At 37.8% G+C, this 16,394-nt stretch overlaps 1 protein-coding gene across 1 annotated transcript; it reads right to left on the minus strand.

Annotated features, from left to right (window-relative positions):
• Positions 1–514: 514 nt before the first annotated feature.
• Positions 515–12,159, minus strand: fam83c (family with sequence similarity 83 member C). The gene is made up of 5 exons (XM_053636755.1): positions 11,577–12,159; positions 10,916–11,448; positions 8,352–8,519; positions 7,813–7,937; positions 515–1,545 (listed from the first exon to the last, which is right to left on the minus strand). The coding sequence occupies exons 2-5, from the start codon at positions 11,402–11,404 to the stop codon at positions 609–611; spliced, it is 1,719 nt and encodes a 572-aa protein (XP_053492730.1). The 5' UTR covers positions 11,405–11,448; positions 11,577–12,159; the 3' UTR covers positions 515–608.
• Between the last annotated feature and the right edge of the window lie 4,235 nt (positions 12,160–16,394).

Raw genomic sequence — 16,394 nt, forward strand, 5'->3', positions numbered from 1 at the left:
AGATATATAGAAGCATGTTAGATGTTTAAGTGACTATAGTTTCTTAAAAGTTGAAAGTCACAGAATGGCTAGTATAAATACACATGAACATCTGGAAGACTACAAACTTTGCAATGGAATATCCCAAATAAAGGAAAGAACTGCTCCACTTAAGAGATTAATACCATCTTTTTACCATCACTCTCGTTTGCCACACAATTATATGTGGTATTGTTGAAACAACACCCTGAATGTCAGAAAAAGCACCAATAAAGTAACGCTATACACCAGACTCTCATATACAACACTTAATTATACAGTACAAACTGTGAATTGTAAACCTGTTTTTTTTTTTTTTTTTTATAAAGTCAAAGTCTACAGGCTGCCAACAAAGACCTTTCATTTTTCTTTCCTTCTGTTGTGTGTGTGTGTGTGTATATATTATATTATATATATATATATATATATATATATATATATATATATATATATATATATATATATATATATATAATAAATAAATAAAAATACACGCAATACCACATTCCACTAGAATTTAAGCTGGCTTGCCCAAGAGGTATTACAAGAAAACCTACATCAAGTAAATGAGGCCAGGTGTGATATAAAGGTCAGTTGTTCTTCAGTTCGAAGCGGCTGTACACCTGCTTTGATTTCATCTTGTTGTAGCGGTTGACCAGGTCCAGTTTGCTGTGTCCCAATGTCATGCGCTTCTCATCCCCTCGGGTGATTCTGCCATCCTGGCCTACTCGTTCCTTGGGCAAAGTCACTGGTGGAGGAGGACTTTGACTACTTTCGGGTTCATTTTGTGAGAGATCTGGACCCCCAAAAGCTGTACTATATGGAGGCGGTCTATATAATTCATAGGGGTCCTTGTCTCTGGCTGAAGAGGAGAAGAGATCAGTGAGTTTGTTAAAAAAAGGACTGGTAGGGCTACGTACTTTGGGTGTTTTGTTCTCCATTAGAGGATTTGGTTGTGCTTTGGCAGCAATGTAATTGTGGTCATAGAGATCCAGGGCTTGAAATTTGGATGTTGGTCCTGCAAGGTTGGTTTGGAAGGCTCCTGCTTTGGCCCATTCCACTCCAGACGTTGAACATTCCACTACTGGATTCTGCAGGGAATCATTGTGGAATCCTCTGCCAATGTGACTGCCTTGAGGCATATGAAGTCCTGAATTTGAAACACCCCGCTTCTCCGAGCTCTTGATTGTGCCAGTGTCCTCCTTTTCCTGGGTGACCTTGTAGACTTGAGCCGTTAAACCTGGAGCTGCTTTAATGCTGGAGACGCTGTTGCTGGACTGGCTACTGGAGTGTTCTGAGCATACCCTCTCCCTCTCTCTAGTTCTTCTGTCTTGGTAAAAGTCCATGTTGGGCACCACCATGTTGTAATTATAGTAGTGAAGCCCTTCCTCATCGGGGTTATTGAAGCGCTCAATGATTTGAGAGTCTGCATAGAGGCAACGAAATTCCCGATCAAAACTTTCAGCAATGCCTCCTGAAAAGTGCAAAATCATGTTGCTGTGCACCTGAGCAGACAGCCAGGTAAAACTGGAAGAGAAGAATGAACATTAGAACACCACAGAATATGCCAATATGCCATGCAGATTATGTGTGTGGACCTTCTGAACAGTACAAACAAACTAAAACTATATTAAAGTGAACAATTATGTAGATGTTCTGTACCAATGGAGACTGGTAGGCAAATAGCCTACAGAGAAAGAACAGAGAACACTGGCCTACAGTCCCTTCTGAAAGTATTGGAAGAGAAAAAAAGCCAATTCTATTTTTTTCACTATACATTGAAGACATTTAAGTTTGAGATCAAAAGATCAATATGAGATGACAGATCAGAATTCCAGCTTTCATTTCTTCCTATTTACATATTCATATTTCATATTAATTTCTTTCATATCTAGAGGTGTTAAACAGCTTAGAACATAGCACCTTTGGTGGCAGACCAACCAATTGTTAGGTGTGCAAAAGTATAGGAACAGAGTGTCAAAGTAAAAAATGCTTAATGTTTGGCTGCATACCCCTTGCTTGATATAACTGCCTCAAGACAGTGACTCACTGACATCACCAAACTGTTGCATTTTTTTTTGTGTGTGTTGCTTTTCCAGGCTTGCACTGCAGCTTCTTTCAGCCATTGTTTGTTTTGTTTTCATATTCATCTTTTTTATTTCAAACCCAAACATTTTCAATATATAGCAAAAACAATAGAATTGGCCTTGCTGTTCCAATACTTTCAGAGGGTACTGTATATTCCCCTTGTCATACTGGCCAACCATACACTGACATAATGACAGAAAGTTAAGCCATCAAAAGCTGCTATGATAGAATGCTTACTTGCAGGTAGATGACAGAGCTGTGTAGTTTGACAGCTCAAAAGAGACAGTGACTACGTTTACATGGACAGCAATAATCTAATTATTGACCTTAATCTAAGTAAGGTAATAATGTGATTAAGGTGTTTACATGAGTCGCTTTTAGAATACTCCTGTCATGTACCCGTTTTACATGTTATTGATCATAATTAGATTAAGAGCCCGCGTCATAACGTCACCGCGCCATGCCGTCCGACGTCCCTCCAGAATTTCACGCATCAACATACAGTTCATCTTCGTTATGGTACCGTATACAGTTTTGGGTGTTTTTATTTAAATTTTTACGAACGCTTCAATTGCGGTTAATTATTTGTCATGCTATACGTGCAAACAGACGACTGCTTGAAGCCGTGGGCTGTGTCTCAAATCGCATACTTACCTACTGTATGGTAGCCGAGATGCATGTATTTTTCCCCACTACAGGCCTATAGTAGGCAAGTATGCAGTTTGGGACACAGCCGAACTCTCGTTTGCCGTAAAACGTAAAACTACCGTGTGTGATCGTGTCCTGTCGCAAAATGCGGTGAAAACGCTCACACGACGTTCATAATGTGATTAAGGTGTTTACATGTCTGTAATGCACGTCCATAATACAATTAAAACAGGAGTAATTCACCTATCTTAATTCGATTAGAGCTTAATTAGATCATGACCATAATTAGATTAAGGTTGCTGTTTACATGGTAGTTTCTTAATCAAATTATGGTCTTAATTAGATTAAGAGTGGATTATTGTTGTCCATGTAAATGCAGTCAATGAGCATATTCTCAAGTATTATATTAACTTCCAGGGGCTGGTCTCTAAATGTCAGGTGTTAAAATGAGTAAAACCCCACTAAAGCAGTAATGCTGACCCCTCCATGTTAATCAAGGTACACTTTAACCTGTGGCCATGCTCACACTGAGCTTAAGTAAACATTTTTATTATGTAAATGGTTTTATTATGTATTTAGTGGTACTTTATATTTATAATAATCTGATGAACCAATAAATACATTTGCATGTTATATTTATTCAATAAAGCAGAGCTCCATGCTTTTCTGGGGGTTTTGAATTTCTCAGTGTGATTTCTTTATGGAAAAAAATTACAGAGGAAAAAAAAAAACCTTTAAGGGTCACACATCCTAATCAAGCTTTGATTATAGTGTGCATTCATCACTGTTTCAACAACCTTGTGCAACATGACATTTATTTCCATTCAGAGTTGCATACATTTTTGGCCAAGATCTTGTAGAGGACGGGAGAGTCAAACCACTCTGTAAATTCTTCTCCAGCACATCCTAAATCCTTTCAATGGGGTTAAGGTCAGGGCTCTGTGGTGGCCAATTCATGTGTGAAAATTATTCTTCATGGTCCCCGAACCACTCTCACAATTTGAGCCCAAAGAATCTTGGCATTGTCATCCTGGAATATGCCTGTGCCATCAGGAAAGGGGGGGAAAAAAAAAAAATCCATTGATGGGATAACCTGGTCATTCAGTACATTCAGGTACTCGGCTGACTTCATTTTATTGCCGCATAATGTTGCTAAGCCTAGAAATTACCAATTGAAGCAACCCCAGCTCATAACACTTCCTCCAGAGGCTTGTAAAGTAGGCACTATGCATGATGGGTGCATTGCTTCATGCACTTCCCTTCTTACCCTGATGCATCCATCGCTTTGGAATAGGGTAAATCTGGACTCATCAGATGACCTTTTTCCATTGCTCCACAATCCAAGCTGTATGCTCACAAGCAAATTGAAGTCGTTTTTATCTGATTAGCCTGATTAGGCCACGCAGCTGTTTAATCCCAGGGCTGTAAATTCTCATTGCATTGTGCATTCACAAATGCTCTTACTTTAATTATTAAACATAGCCATGTGTTCTACTGTCGATTTTTTACGGTGACTTCACCAAGCATTTTAAACATTAATTTTTCCAACCACAATTCTTCCTCAAAGTTGACAGTTCACCACTCTCTTTCCAGGTTTCAGTAATGTGTTGGCCAGTTGTTAACTCAATTCCAGGGATTTCAGCAATCTTCTTAGTTGTTTTCTTTGCTTGATGCAGGCCAATAATTTGCCCCTTTCTGAAACACAGGAACATCTTTTCCAAGACCATGGGAAATGTCTTCTGACAAGCTTGTTTAAGAAATGAGAGCTACACACTGCATCAGTTAGGGTTAAAAGACTTGTTGCCAGCTGAAACATAGTAATCACTGCAATAAGGATCCAATAATAGGCTCTTAAATATGTGCTTATTTAAATCCAAACAGATACCTTTTTTTGACAAGGCAGTGTATAAATGCTCATTAATGAAAACTATAGCTTCATTTCAAGAATGCCTTATGTTTTATTTGTTTTGATACTGGACATCATATTGATGTATAATGTGTTTGGAATTTTCATGTGAAATGTAAGGCTGAGGGCATATTTTGTCTGCAAATGCCATTCAGGAGAGCAAAGCAACACTTACTACTGGAAAAAATGAAAATTATACAAAAACCCCAATAAAACCAATATAGCATGATCAGAATTTGATGGTGCAAAGGGCCACAAAAGCCAAAAAGATCTGATCACAGTCACTCCACATAGTTGCAACTCATTTTTTATCCATATGGGCTGTGTACCCTTTTCACAGTTGTTCATATGACACTTTTTAAAAAAAAAAAAAAACAAACAAACAAACAAAAAAAACCCATGTGCCCCCCCCCTCATTGCACACACAGCATTTAAAGATTTCTAATATTATCTCTTTTACCAGTATTCCATTGTCACCAATAGCTGCCTGCGTAGGCTATTATACAAATTTTCCCCCCCACATATAAATAAGCCTCACCCACTATGTAAACTTATACTTATGTACATGTGCTTTTTCAGTTTTTTATTTTTAATAAATTTGCAAAGATTTCAAACAAACTTCTATCACACTGTCATCATGGGGTATTGTTTGTAGAATGTTGGGGAAAATAATGAATTTAATCCATTTTGGAATAAGGCTGTAACATAAAAAATGTGGAAAACGTGAAGCGCTGTGAATACTGTGAATTTATATTATATTATATTATATTATATTATATTATATATATATATATATATATATATATATATATATATATATATATATATATATATATATATATAAAAAATATAAAATGTGTGTGTGTAAATATACACATACATACACACACACAGTATCTCACAAAAGTGAGTACACCACCCACATTTTTGTAAATATTTGATTATATCTTTTCATGTGACAACACTGAAGAAATGACACTTTGGTACAATGTAAACTAGTGAGTGTACAGCTTGTATAACAGTGTAAATTTGCTGTCCCCTCAAAATAACTCAGCACACAGCCATTAATGTCTAAACCGCTGGCAACAAAAGTGAGTATACCCCTAAGTGAAAATGTCCAAATTGGGCCCAATTAGCCATTTTCCCTTCCAGGTGTCATGTGACTTGTTAGTGTTACAAGGTCTCAGGTGTGAATGGGGAGCAGGTGTATTAAATTTGGTGTCATAGCTCTCACACTCCCTCATACTGGTCACTGGAAGTTCAACATGGCACCTCATGGCAAATAACACTCTGAGGATCTGAAAAAAAGAATTGCTGCTCTACATAAAGATGGCCCAGGCTATAACAAGATTGCCAAGACCCTGACACTGAGCTGCAGCACGGTGGCCAAGACCATACAGCGGTTTAACAGGACAGGTTCCACTCAGAACAGGCCTCGCCATGGTCGACCAGAGAAGTTGAGTGCACGTGCTCAGCGTCATATCCAGAGGTTGTCTTTAGGAAATAGACGTATAAGTGCTGCCAGCATTGCTGCAGAGGTTGAAGGGGTGGGGGTCAGCCTGTCAGTGCTCAGACCATACGCCGCACACTGCATCAAATTGGTCTGCATGGCTGTCATCCCAGATGGAAGCCTCCTCGAAAGATGATGCACAAGAAAGCCCGCAAACAGTTTGCTGAAGATAAGCAGACTAAGGACATGGATCACTGAAACTATGTCCTGTGGTCTGATGAGACCAAGATAAACTTATTTGGTTCAGATGGTGTCAAGCGTGTGTGGTGGCAACCAGGTGATGGGTACAAAGACAAGTGTGTCTTGCCTACAGTCAAGCATGGTGGTGGGAGTGTCATGGTCTGGGGCTGCATGAGTGCTGCCGGCACTGGGGGGCTACAGTTCATTGAGGGAACCATGAATGCCAACATGTACCATGACATACTGAAGCAGAGACTGGACCGGAGGGCAGCATTCCAGCATGATAATGACCCCAAACACACCTCCAAGACGACCACTGCCTTGCTAAAGAAGCTGAGGCTGAAAGTGATGGACTGGCCAAGCATGTCTCCAGACCTAGACCCTATTGAGTATCTGTGCGGCATCCTCAAATGGAAGGTGGAGGAGCACGAGGTCTCTAACATCCACCAGCTCCGTGATGTCATCATAGATGAGTGGAAGAGGACTCCAGTGGCAACCTGTGAAGCTCTGGTGAACTCCATGCCCAAGAGGGTTAAGGCAGTGCTGGAAAATAATGGTGGCCACACAAAATATTGACACTTTGGGCCCAATTTGGACATTTTCACTTAGGGGTGTACTCACTTTTGCTGCTAGCGGTTTAGACATTAATGGCTGTGTGTTGAGTTATTTTGAGGGGACAGCAAATTTACACTGTTACACAAGCTGTACACTCACTACTTTACATTGTAGCAAAGTGTCATTTCTTCAGTGTCACATGAAAAGATATAATCAAATATTTACAAAAATGTGAGGGGTATACTCACTTTTGTGAGATACTGTATATATACACATTTTATATATATACTTCTAGAGTTACTCAACAAATAGATGGTATAAACGGTGCAGTCTTTTAAAGAGTGAGATAAATGTCTGAGAATGAGAACTGTTTAATTTTTATCATCATCATTTTGGTATTGGCCTTTTTAATACAATACCTGGTCTCAGTATCAACGTAACAATTATTGTATTGTACAGATAACAATGACAGAAAGAAATAAGACCATAGTAGATTGCTACTGCACACTGGGCCTGGGAGTTGCCAAATTGGCATATTTTCAATGCTAAGCTCTTAAATCCCCACATGTTTGCTGGGTCAAAGTAAAGTTCCACTCACACCCCTTCACTTCCTCACAGACCTTTGTCAAGTTTATAAAAACAAACTACTCGTTTTATGACATATTTATAGTCTCGTCATCGCAGGGACAGATCTTTTCTATAAGGTAGTTTAGGCTGCTCAGCTATAGCCCATACTTAAAAATAATAATACTTGATGGTAAAGATGGTAAACCAAAGCTTGTTTATTACTGATACTATAATTAGCAGTTACATGGTTTGATTCTGTTGGATTAACTGTATTTTTATGTTACTGAGATGTAATAGCATAAAAGTGAACATTAATTTAACTTGAGTGGGAAAATCTTACCTGTACGATCCAGCTATTACTTCCTCGCAGTCAATGATCATGAATTTTTCCTGCACCTGTCCTGTAAATTTCTTCCCACTTTTGGTGCAATATGTGTCTCCACATACACTTCGTATCCGCATATTCTGCGGAATGCAATTACATTAACTTTCACTGCAGTATATCACTCCATATAGAATATTGCATTATAAATCCACCTTAAAAGATCACACTGGGCAGCTGAGGCAGGGTGCATGACGCAAGATCTACTACAATACACATGCTGGAAATCTTTTTACAGCAGATTGTTTGATGTATTGTTGTAATACAACAGACTTTGACTGATGTCATGAAATTCACACCAGAATACATCCTTTCATACGTTCTTCTCCACTTATGCAGAATAGTATGACTAATTCATGTATAATGCTAAATAAATAAGACAGGCTTTCCAAGCACTTAACAAAATTTGTGTACAGAATATCTGCGTAAATAAAAGTAAAATCCACAATCAAAGAATTAATTTAAATTTCAATTCCAGTGATGAAGTCTTGACTTACATTTAAGTGTGAGTGCTGGATGTCTAACGAATTGCACATGTCAGTGAAATAACTGAGATTCTTCTCATCAAGAAGAATATACACAGAAACCTTGCGCTTGAGAGAGGCCTCAAGCAAGTCACAGAACAAGTCCACATCGGTGAAAACGTCCATGACCAAGGCAATGACCTGCACACATAGGGAAAATATAGGATGCACAATAAATACTGTACTCTTTAGTGTTTGACAGCTCTCTTCTAAGGGCCCGTCATGATACGGTTGTAGTTTTGCACTACTAAAAGATTCATCAAATTATTTAACAAAATATATGGAATAATCCAGAATGTGGAACTGGTTTGAATGAGATCTGAATGGAATATATTCAGACAGACAGATTGATTGATTAATCCCTAAGGGAAATTGTTCTGTTTCAATAGTACAATAAACAACAGAAATGACAAGGACACAGACTATACACACAGAACACAAATTGCAGTACTCATACTGTAAAATACTAACACGCAACTTTTTGAAACTACAAATACCAACTGCAATTTCAACAGCCTACTAAGTAACTTTCACGTAAAATAGTGGCTAGACTCGTGTGTACAGGTCAGGTTAATACCCTATTTATATATGGGGGGGGGGACCAAATATAAATACTGTGAACCAAATAACACATTGAGTTGAACTGAAAAACTGCAATGCTGCCAGAAGCAATTTGTTTAGTATCATATGCTATGTTACTTTATAAAATCAGTCACTTTATAAAGAACAATTAACTCAGTCAAAATGTTAAGGCCACTGTTTAAAGCGCACCTATTATGGTTTCATCTATTATGACTAATTTTGTTTTAAAGGTCTCATACAAACTCCTCCTTTCAGAGAGTATACTCTACTCTGATTGGTCAGATGTCCAAGTCTGTTGTGATTGGTCTACCGCTGTCAGCGTGCTTCAAAAAGGAAATGACCATTACCATAACAAGTTTCAGCTCCGTCTGTTTGCGAGCAGCTGATGAAGACCAGAGGCAGGGCTTTTTGTTACAAACCTACATAGTTTAGTACAGGAAGTAAGTCTGGAATTACTAACGACTCATTTCAGCTGTTCAGAATCGGTTCCTTCTTGTGGGTGTCAATAACCCTGTTTGTCATGCACTTTGCTTTTTGAAACTTTGAAGACTTTACATTTTACAATCAGCTATATATAATAATATTTGAAAATATTATTTTTTATATTAAAAAAATAAAAATAATATTTAAAATATTAAAAGTAATATTTGAAAAACCATAATAGCTGTACTTTAAGTTTCAGGAAGTAATTATCACTTCAGGTATAAGATAAGCAAACAGTCATATTAACACATACTGTGCACAGGTTGGGGGGGGGGGGGTGTAAACAATGAGCATCTACAGTGATAGAGGTGGTGCACAGTGGTGCAAGTTGTAATGCTGTTTTCGCCATTTCTTGGGTGTGACAAATTACTGTGCAATAAATGTCATACCAAATTAAAGAATGACAACTCCAGCACATAATTTGTATTTATTAAATTTTCATATCTTATTTCAGTCTGGAGTTATAAACAGTTAAGTAAAGGGTGTGCACTTGTGAAAAAGTTGTCACAAAGGATTTTAACACATAAGATTACAAGTTAATGTAAATATAGATTTTTCCAATTTCTAATTCGAACCCAAATACAACTTAACAACAACAACAACAACAACAACAACAACAACAAAAACCCAAACAAACAAACAGTGGGGGTAGATCTGGAGGTCTGAGGAGATCTGGGAGGAGTGGTATTGTGTGTTTATGCTGCCTCACACTAGCATGTGAATCCAGTATGTTAGTAGAAACACACGTTTACACTTATGCTTAGTAAACACATAATGTCACATAAATAATATTTTGTATGTGATGAATAACTATAGAATAATAAATTTACAATAACATTTATTACTATTATCAGAAACCTAGGAGGTGATACCACAATATCAATGATTGTGAGCACGTTCTGTGCCAATTTTATACCAGGTTCACAGGGCAAATTAAACTGACATGTTCTAATGGTGGCTATAGATCAAGGCTAACCTAGCATCAGATTGATCCCGTCTACTCACTGTAAAAAAAAAAAAAAAAAACTGCTAAATAATCTGAACAATCATATCTAGCAACGTTTTTTTTTTTTTTTTTACATAATAAGTGACGTCTTTTTTTATATACACTTTTGAAAGTCAAAAACAATTTTTTTTTTTTGCTCACCTCAAGTTTGAGTGACTATGACCAAAAGTAAGCATGAATTGACCTCAAAACACTGAAGTGTAATGAACTGAACAGCGCTATTGTTGGAGGTATGAAGAGTGAGACGTGGGATGGCTTACTAACGTTACAACTTGTATATACCAACAACAAAAACACACACAAAAAAACCCAACTACAAAAAAACAAAAACAAAAACAAAAACAAGAAAGACTAGCTCTGGCTTGTGGAAATTTAAAGTCTACTAATTTTCACCAGCCTTTTATGAACTCTTTACAGGAATTAGCTCGTGAGGACGTGTTACATATGCACACTGTATTTTTCTTACCTTCTTGGCCTTACTGATTAGCGACCGAACCAAATCTTTGATATTTTGCAACTTGTCTCTTTGGAAGTATATCTTGGTCTCGCAGGGCCCTTGACGGTTGGGCACTTCGGGCCAGCCGAGCTCCAGCATGGGCGGCTCTTCATCTGACAACATGGGGAAATAAGTTCCCGAGGTGAGCTCTGAAGCCGTGTCTCCTTCTCCAAAGTCTCCCACTCCATTAGAGGTGTTCTTGGGATTCTCGGTCTTTGCCTCATGCTCGGTAATATAGCGAATTTCTAGCGCGGAGAGAAAATTGAGTTCTTTCTCCTCAGTCAAAACCTGCCGGTATTCGTTCTCTCCGGACTCGAGAAGCGCGTCCATGGCGAGACGCGCCGCTTCATTATGGCTAAGCTCTAACGAGGAAGTGGGCCGCCATGGGTTCTTCACCTCCTCCAGGCGCGTCGCAAGCTTCCCCAGCGTTTTGCGCCCGCTACTTATTGGGTTCAGCATCGCGCTGGTAGCCGGCAAAACTACGTCCGTCCTGTGTCAATGTTCTGTTTTCAAATACAACACACGGCAACAAGTGGTCAGTTAGCATAAAGTCGAGTGAGGTTGCTCCCAGTCATGGTAGTAAATGCTTCCGTGTATCTAACTCTCGATGTTGCGCACGGTCGTCACTCACCTTGTTTTTACCTGTCGTGTTAGAGGCTTGCTGGACCCACCTCCTGATCACATGACCCAGAAAGGTAGCAGACAAATAGACATGCGCTCTTGTCCTAGCCAATGTGAACTCTTAAAAACAAACACCACCCAGAAAACACAAATGACACACAGTCGAATCGTAACTTACACTCCCTGCTGTGTGTGTTTTCGTAATTTCCATCTGCTTTTCGCACAGTTTGGAATACCGGTCACGTGACGCAGAAGCACAGCGCCTTGATCAATCGGACAAGTGGGTGTGGGAACTGGCTGTACTGTAGGCTATTTGTAGGCTATTTGTCCCCTGCCCGATCTGGGTGGATCATGGAGTATTATTTTAAATTTTTCATTCTCTGAAGTGGCTGGTCTAGTCATTTTGTTGTCATTAATCACAACACATCAAAACTTCAAATAAAGCTATCTAATTTCCACAAACAAACGCTTTCAGTCGTATCTAATCTGTAGGGATAATCACGATAATCAATAAATAAATCTATATTCCACATTTGGTTTAATAAGAATATATTTTTCGTTTAATGGCTGTTTCATGCAAAAGTGCAAGTCCATTTTTTAATAAATAAAATATTCCAGTTATTAAAAGAGAATTTACAGTGGTTATAATGCCACTCATCACTGTTTGTTGCACACCCATTAAAACAGAGGTTGACTAATTGGTTTCTTATTCAAACCCTGTGTTAGACATAGAAAAAGATCAGACAATTCTTTCAGAAGAAAGTATTCTTTATTGCATATATTATGCAGTCCGGTTGTTTAAAATATTTCCTGTGCCCTACCTTTCCTGTGCCCTAAATAACATTAAAGCAGTATCTTAATTCACAGGTTTCACAAACTCAATTTGTATCTTGTAAGTATGGCATATTTCTTAAGATATTACTTATGTTTCTAAGTATTGACTTATATTCATATTACTTTTTGCTGTTTTTGTGATGTTTAATGTTCTTTTGGGAAACACTGTTTTGAAAGGCTAGTTGTGGTTTTTGTGCACAGCCTTCTGCTAAAGAAGTTTTCTTTATTGTATAAATGCTTTATTTGAATTATATATATATATATATATATATATATATATATATATATATATATATATATATATATATATTAACCAAGGTCTTTTTATTTCTTTAGACTCAATGGAATGTGAATCTTCAGGTTAGTATTCTTAAGAAGCGAGAAAGGTAATTTTTATAAATCAGTTTTATAAATACAAAAATGTGTGTGTGTGTGTGTGTGTGTGTGTGTGTGTATATATATATATATATATATAGAGAGAGAGAGAGAGAGAGAGAGAGAGAGAGAGAACGCCAGAATGCCCACCACACACCAGCTAATGATGGATAGGAGAGGAGAGTGATGTAGCCAATTCAGGGATGGAGATTATTAGGGACCATGATAGATAAGGGCCAATGGGTGAATTTTAATAACCACAGAGAATCAGGACCTCGGTTTAAAATCTCATTCGAAATTTAATCATACCAAATCATACAGCCAACACTGATCTGTTAGGACTGCTAAAGTGCTTGTTGCAAATTAACCTATAACTTATCAAGGATTTATTGTATACTATATGACTAAAAAATGAATGACTCATGAATCAATAAACTTAACACCATGTCAGCTGTTCACTGAAATATCTTTATTACTGGGTCAAGGCCAGGGCACTCTTTTACAGGTAATGCTTGTGTATTTTACAGGACACAAACATTACCTGTAAAATATGTTCTTTTAATTTGTCTGCTTTGAATGGGGTTGCTTAAAATGTTATACCACAAAAATGGACATACACTCTATGAACAAACCCTATGAGTATGCATCAGAAACAGCAGTTCTAACTTTATAGATGGAAACCATCTCATTTGAATAGTAAATAATGTGTAATGGTTGACATTAACAGGATGGAGTTGTATAAAAGCTGACACACCTGTATGACTGGTCCTAGCACTAGGAGCACCTGATAGTGTAGATATATGTTAATGCACTTGAGAAAACACATGACAACTGACACAGCACACACACACACACACACACACACACACACACACACTAGATTTCCACAGTAAAATGCTGTGGAAGAAATTTCTTATTACATTTTTCTTATTTAAAATTGAATTATTTGTAGGAATTTGAATCAAAATCTTAACTATTAAATGATATTCTATCTGGGACAACAAGCCATAAATCTTATGTAAACAGAAGTGAGCATTAATGCCTGCCTTTGACTTTAAGGAAGCCCTTCATTCTCTGTGGTTCTTTTGTTTAGCTGTTGCCTTTTTTAGCTCTTCTCTTTTTTCTTTGTCAGATACTTCCCCTTCTCAAGTCTGTCCAATGATTAATGCTGTTCCTTTTTCCTTCCCCTCGTCATGACTAGACCATTTCCCCCCCTTTGAATTTTAATGTGGGATTGTGGGAAGTAATGGCATTCAGCATTCATTTGCAGATTGGTCAGTTAAAAATTAGGCGAATGGTTTCTCTATAATGTGTGAGTCTAGACTGTACGATGATAAAAGGCAAGATTATAATAAAGTATGTGATTCAAAACTTGAGTAACCTTCATAGAGCAGATTTTTTTTACAAAGACTGTGAAGTAATGGCTCTAACTTTGATCCCATAGTATCTTCTCTATTGTTGTAAAAACAAAATTTTGAAGCAGAGGCATCACCGATAGGAAATGCAATAGGAAAATGCAAATGTTGGCAGAAATTACAGAATAATATAACTTTAATGAAATATTGTTTTGGTTTTTTTTCAGGGTAGGGAATGGAGGGTCTAAGTAGGAGGTTTTGCATTAGGTTCCTCACAAGATACTTTGTTCTCCACCCCACCCTATGATAACCCAGTATTTGCTGTTAATTTGCACTAACACTCCTACTACATATTGCACAACAAGTAAACATGCTTCTACAGACATCAATACTGTATCTACTAGGTCTGCACTACCTCATCATCACACTGACTGTTTTGCACTACCTCATCTGCACAGTCTGTCTTTCAGTGCATGTCATAGACTTTTATACTATTTCTTCTTCTTTGAATCACGTTCAAAGTTTATTGAGGGGGATGCACACCAACATCTGAAATTCAAGTGTACTTCCTTAGATTTAAATCTTGGATTTAGTCGAAAACTGTTTTTTCTCTACTCCTACAACTTTTGTCTAATCATCACCGAATTTGGCACACACCATCTTCAATGTAAGCTCACAAAAGTTTTCAAAGGAATTTTCAGTTTTACACCAGTTTGTCCATAATGGGCCAAGGAATCTGACGAAGCCACCAAGGGGGGAAAGGCCCAGACTAATGAGAATAAAAATAAATATCTTAGATGTTCTTAAATTGCAAGAAGAAAAAACATCAGGTCAGCACAGTAGCAATCACAACCACAGGTCAAAGAAACAACAGCTAACACCACAGGGCACAGCAGTAGTGACAGCTTCAGCAGTAATGTTACCCTGCTGCCCATTTATTCCTCTAGACCTTTCCTCCTTCAATCTGATAATTCCACCACTGTCCGTGGTCAAAACATATACATCATGATTGAAACTACATATCACTCTTGAATCCCTTTGCATAAAGTTATGGCTCTGCTTTCCTCTGCTTGCTTAGGCAACAACTGTAGAGCATCTGTGAATGTGCGGTTCACAGAGTCTGGGTGCTTGCCCCCAAAAATGCTGCTTGCAGTTTTCATTTATTTTTATTTTCCTTTGTAATATGGTATAACTGTGAGTTGTCCAATTTGCTGCTAAACTAAATTTCGTTGTCTGTGCAATCATAATAGAAATAATCTTATCTCATCTTTACCATGCTATTCTTATCCTAATCTTTAAACTATTTTTGACCTGGTTTGCTAAGAAGACTGAGCTTAACTATCAGACATTTATCAGACAGTTTATCAAAAATGTGAAATTTCTTTTGATTTTTATCTAAAATGTTTGTCATAGCTCCAGCATCCCTAGTCCAATCCTGAACTCATGTCTGTATGGAGTTTTGCATGCTCACCCTGTCTGTTTAGGTTTCCACAGGGTTCTCCAGTTTTCTGACACTTCCCAAAAACATACCCCTAGGTGTGAATTAGTGTGCAAATGTGTGTGGCATGGCATCCCAACAACAGTGTGCTCCCGCCTCATGCCTAGTGTTCCCAGAATAGGCCCTCAATCCACTGTAAAGCAGTTACTAAAGCCCTCTGCACCTGGAAAAGGCAAACTATCATATTGGTATGCTCTCACATCTTTTAAAAGGAACTGTAGCATATGCAGTTTGCTTGCATGCACTAATTTGGATATTGTGGAACTCTGCAGAATGTCTGTAAAATACTTTGGAAGTAGACAGAAGAAGGAACATTAATTCTGCTGAACTATGCACAGCTCCCAAGAGAGAGAAATAGTTTGTATATATTGTAACCTTATTTTTGACAGGTCTAGGTCAAAGGTAAAAAAGATACATATTCTTACTCTCTATATCTAGGTCAAAGGTCATGATCATAAAATATATTTATAGTTATGTTAAATCCGGATCACATACATTCCTGACACAAACGTTACCATACATGGTATGGCCATATGTATTCTAGACACCCACACACGTTGCACACATGTTCTTTCTAACACTCTGAGGTAGGTCATAAAAATATATATAGTTATGTTAAATCTGGATCACATACATTCCTGACACAAACGTTACCATACATGGTACGGCCATATGTATTCCAGACACCCACACACGTTGCACACATGTTCTTTCTAACACTCTGAGGTAGGTCATAAAAATATATATAGTTATGTTAAATCTGGAT

The sequence above is a fragment of the Ictalurus furcatus genome, chromosome 11, assembly GCF_023375685.1.
Source record: "Ictalurus furcatus strain D&B chromosome 11, Billie_1.0, whole genome shotgun sequence".
Taxonomy (NCBI): domain Eukaryota; kingdom Metazoa; phylum Chordata; class Actinopteri; order Siluriformes; family Ictaluridae; genus Ictalurus; species Ictalurus furcatus.

Excerpts from the sequence above, each read along its gene's own strand:
- fam83c (XM_053636755.1), bottom strand. The coding sequence starts at position 11,404 with ATGCTGAACCCAATAAGTAGCGGGCGCAAAACGCTGGGGAAGCTTGCG. Across the intron at positions 7,938-8,351 it reads TCCAGCACTCACACTTAAAT|AATATGCGGATACGAAGTGT; the intron begins GTAAGTCAAGAC and ends TGCATTCCGCAG. Across the intron at positions 1,546-7,812 it reads GTAATAGCTGGATCGTACAG|TTTTACCTGGCTGTCTGCTC; the intron begins GTAAGATTTTCC and ends CTTCTCTTCCAG.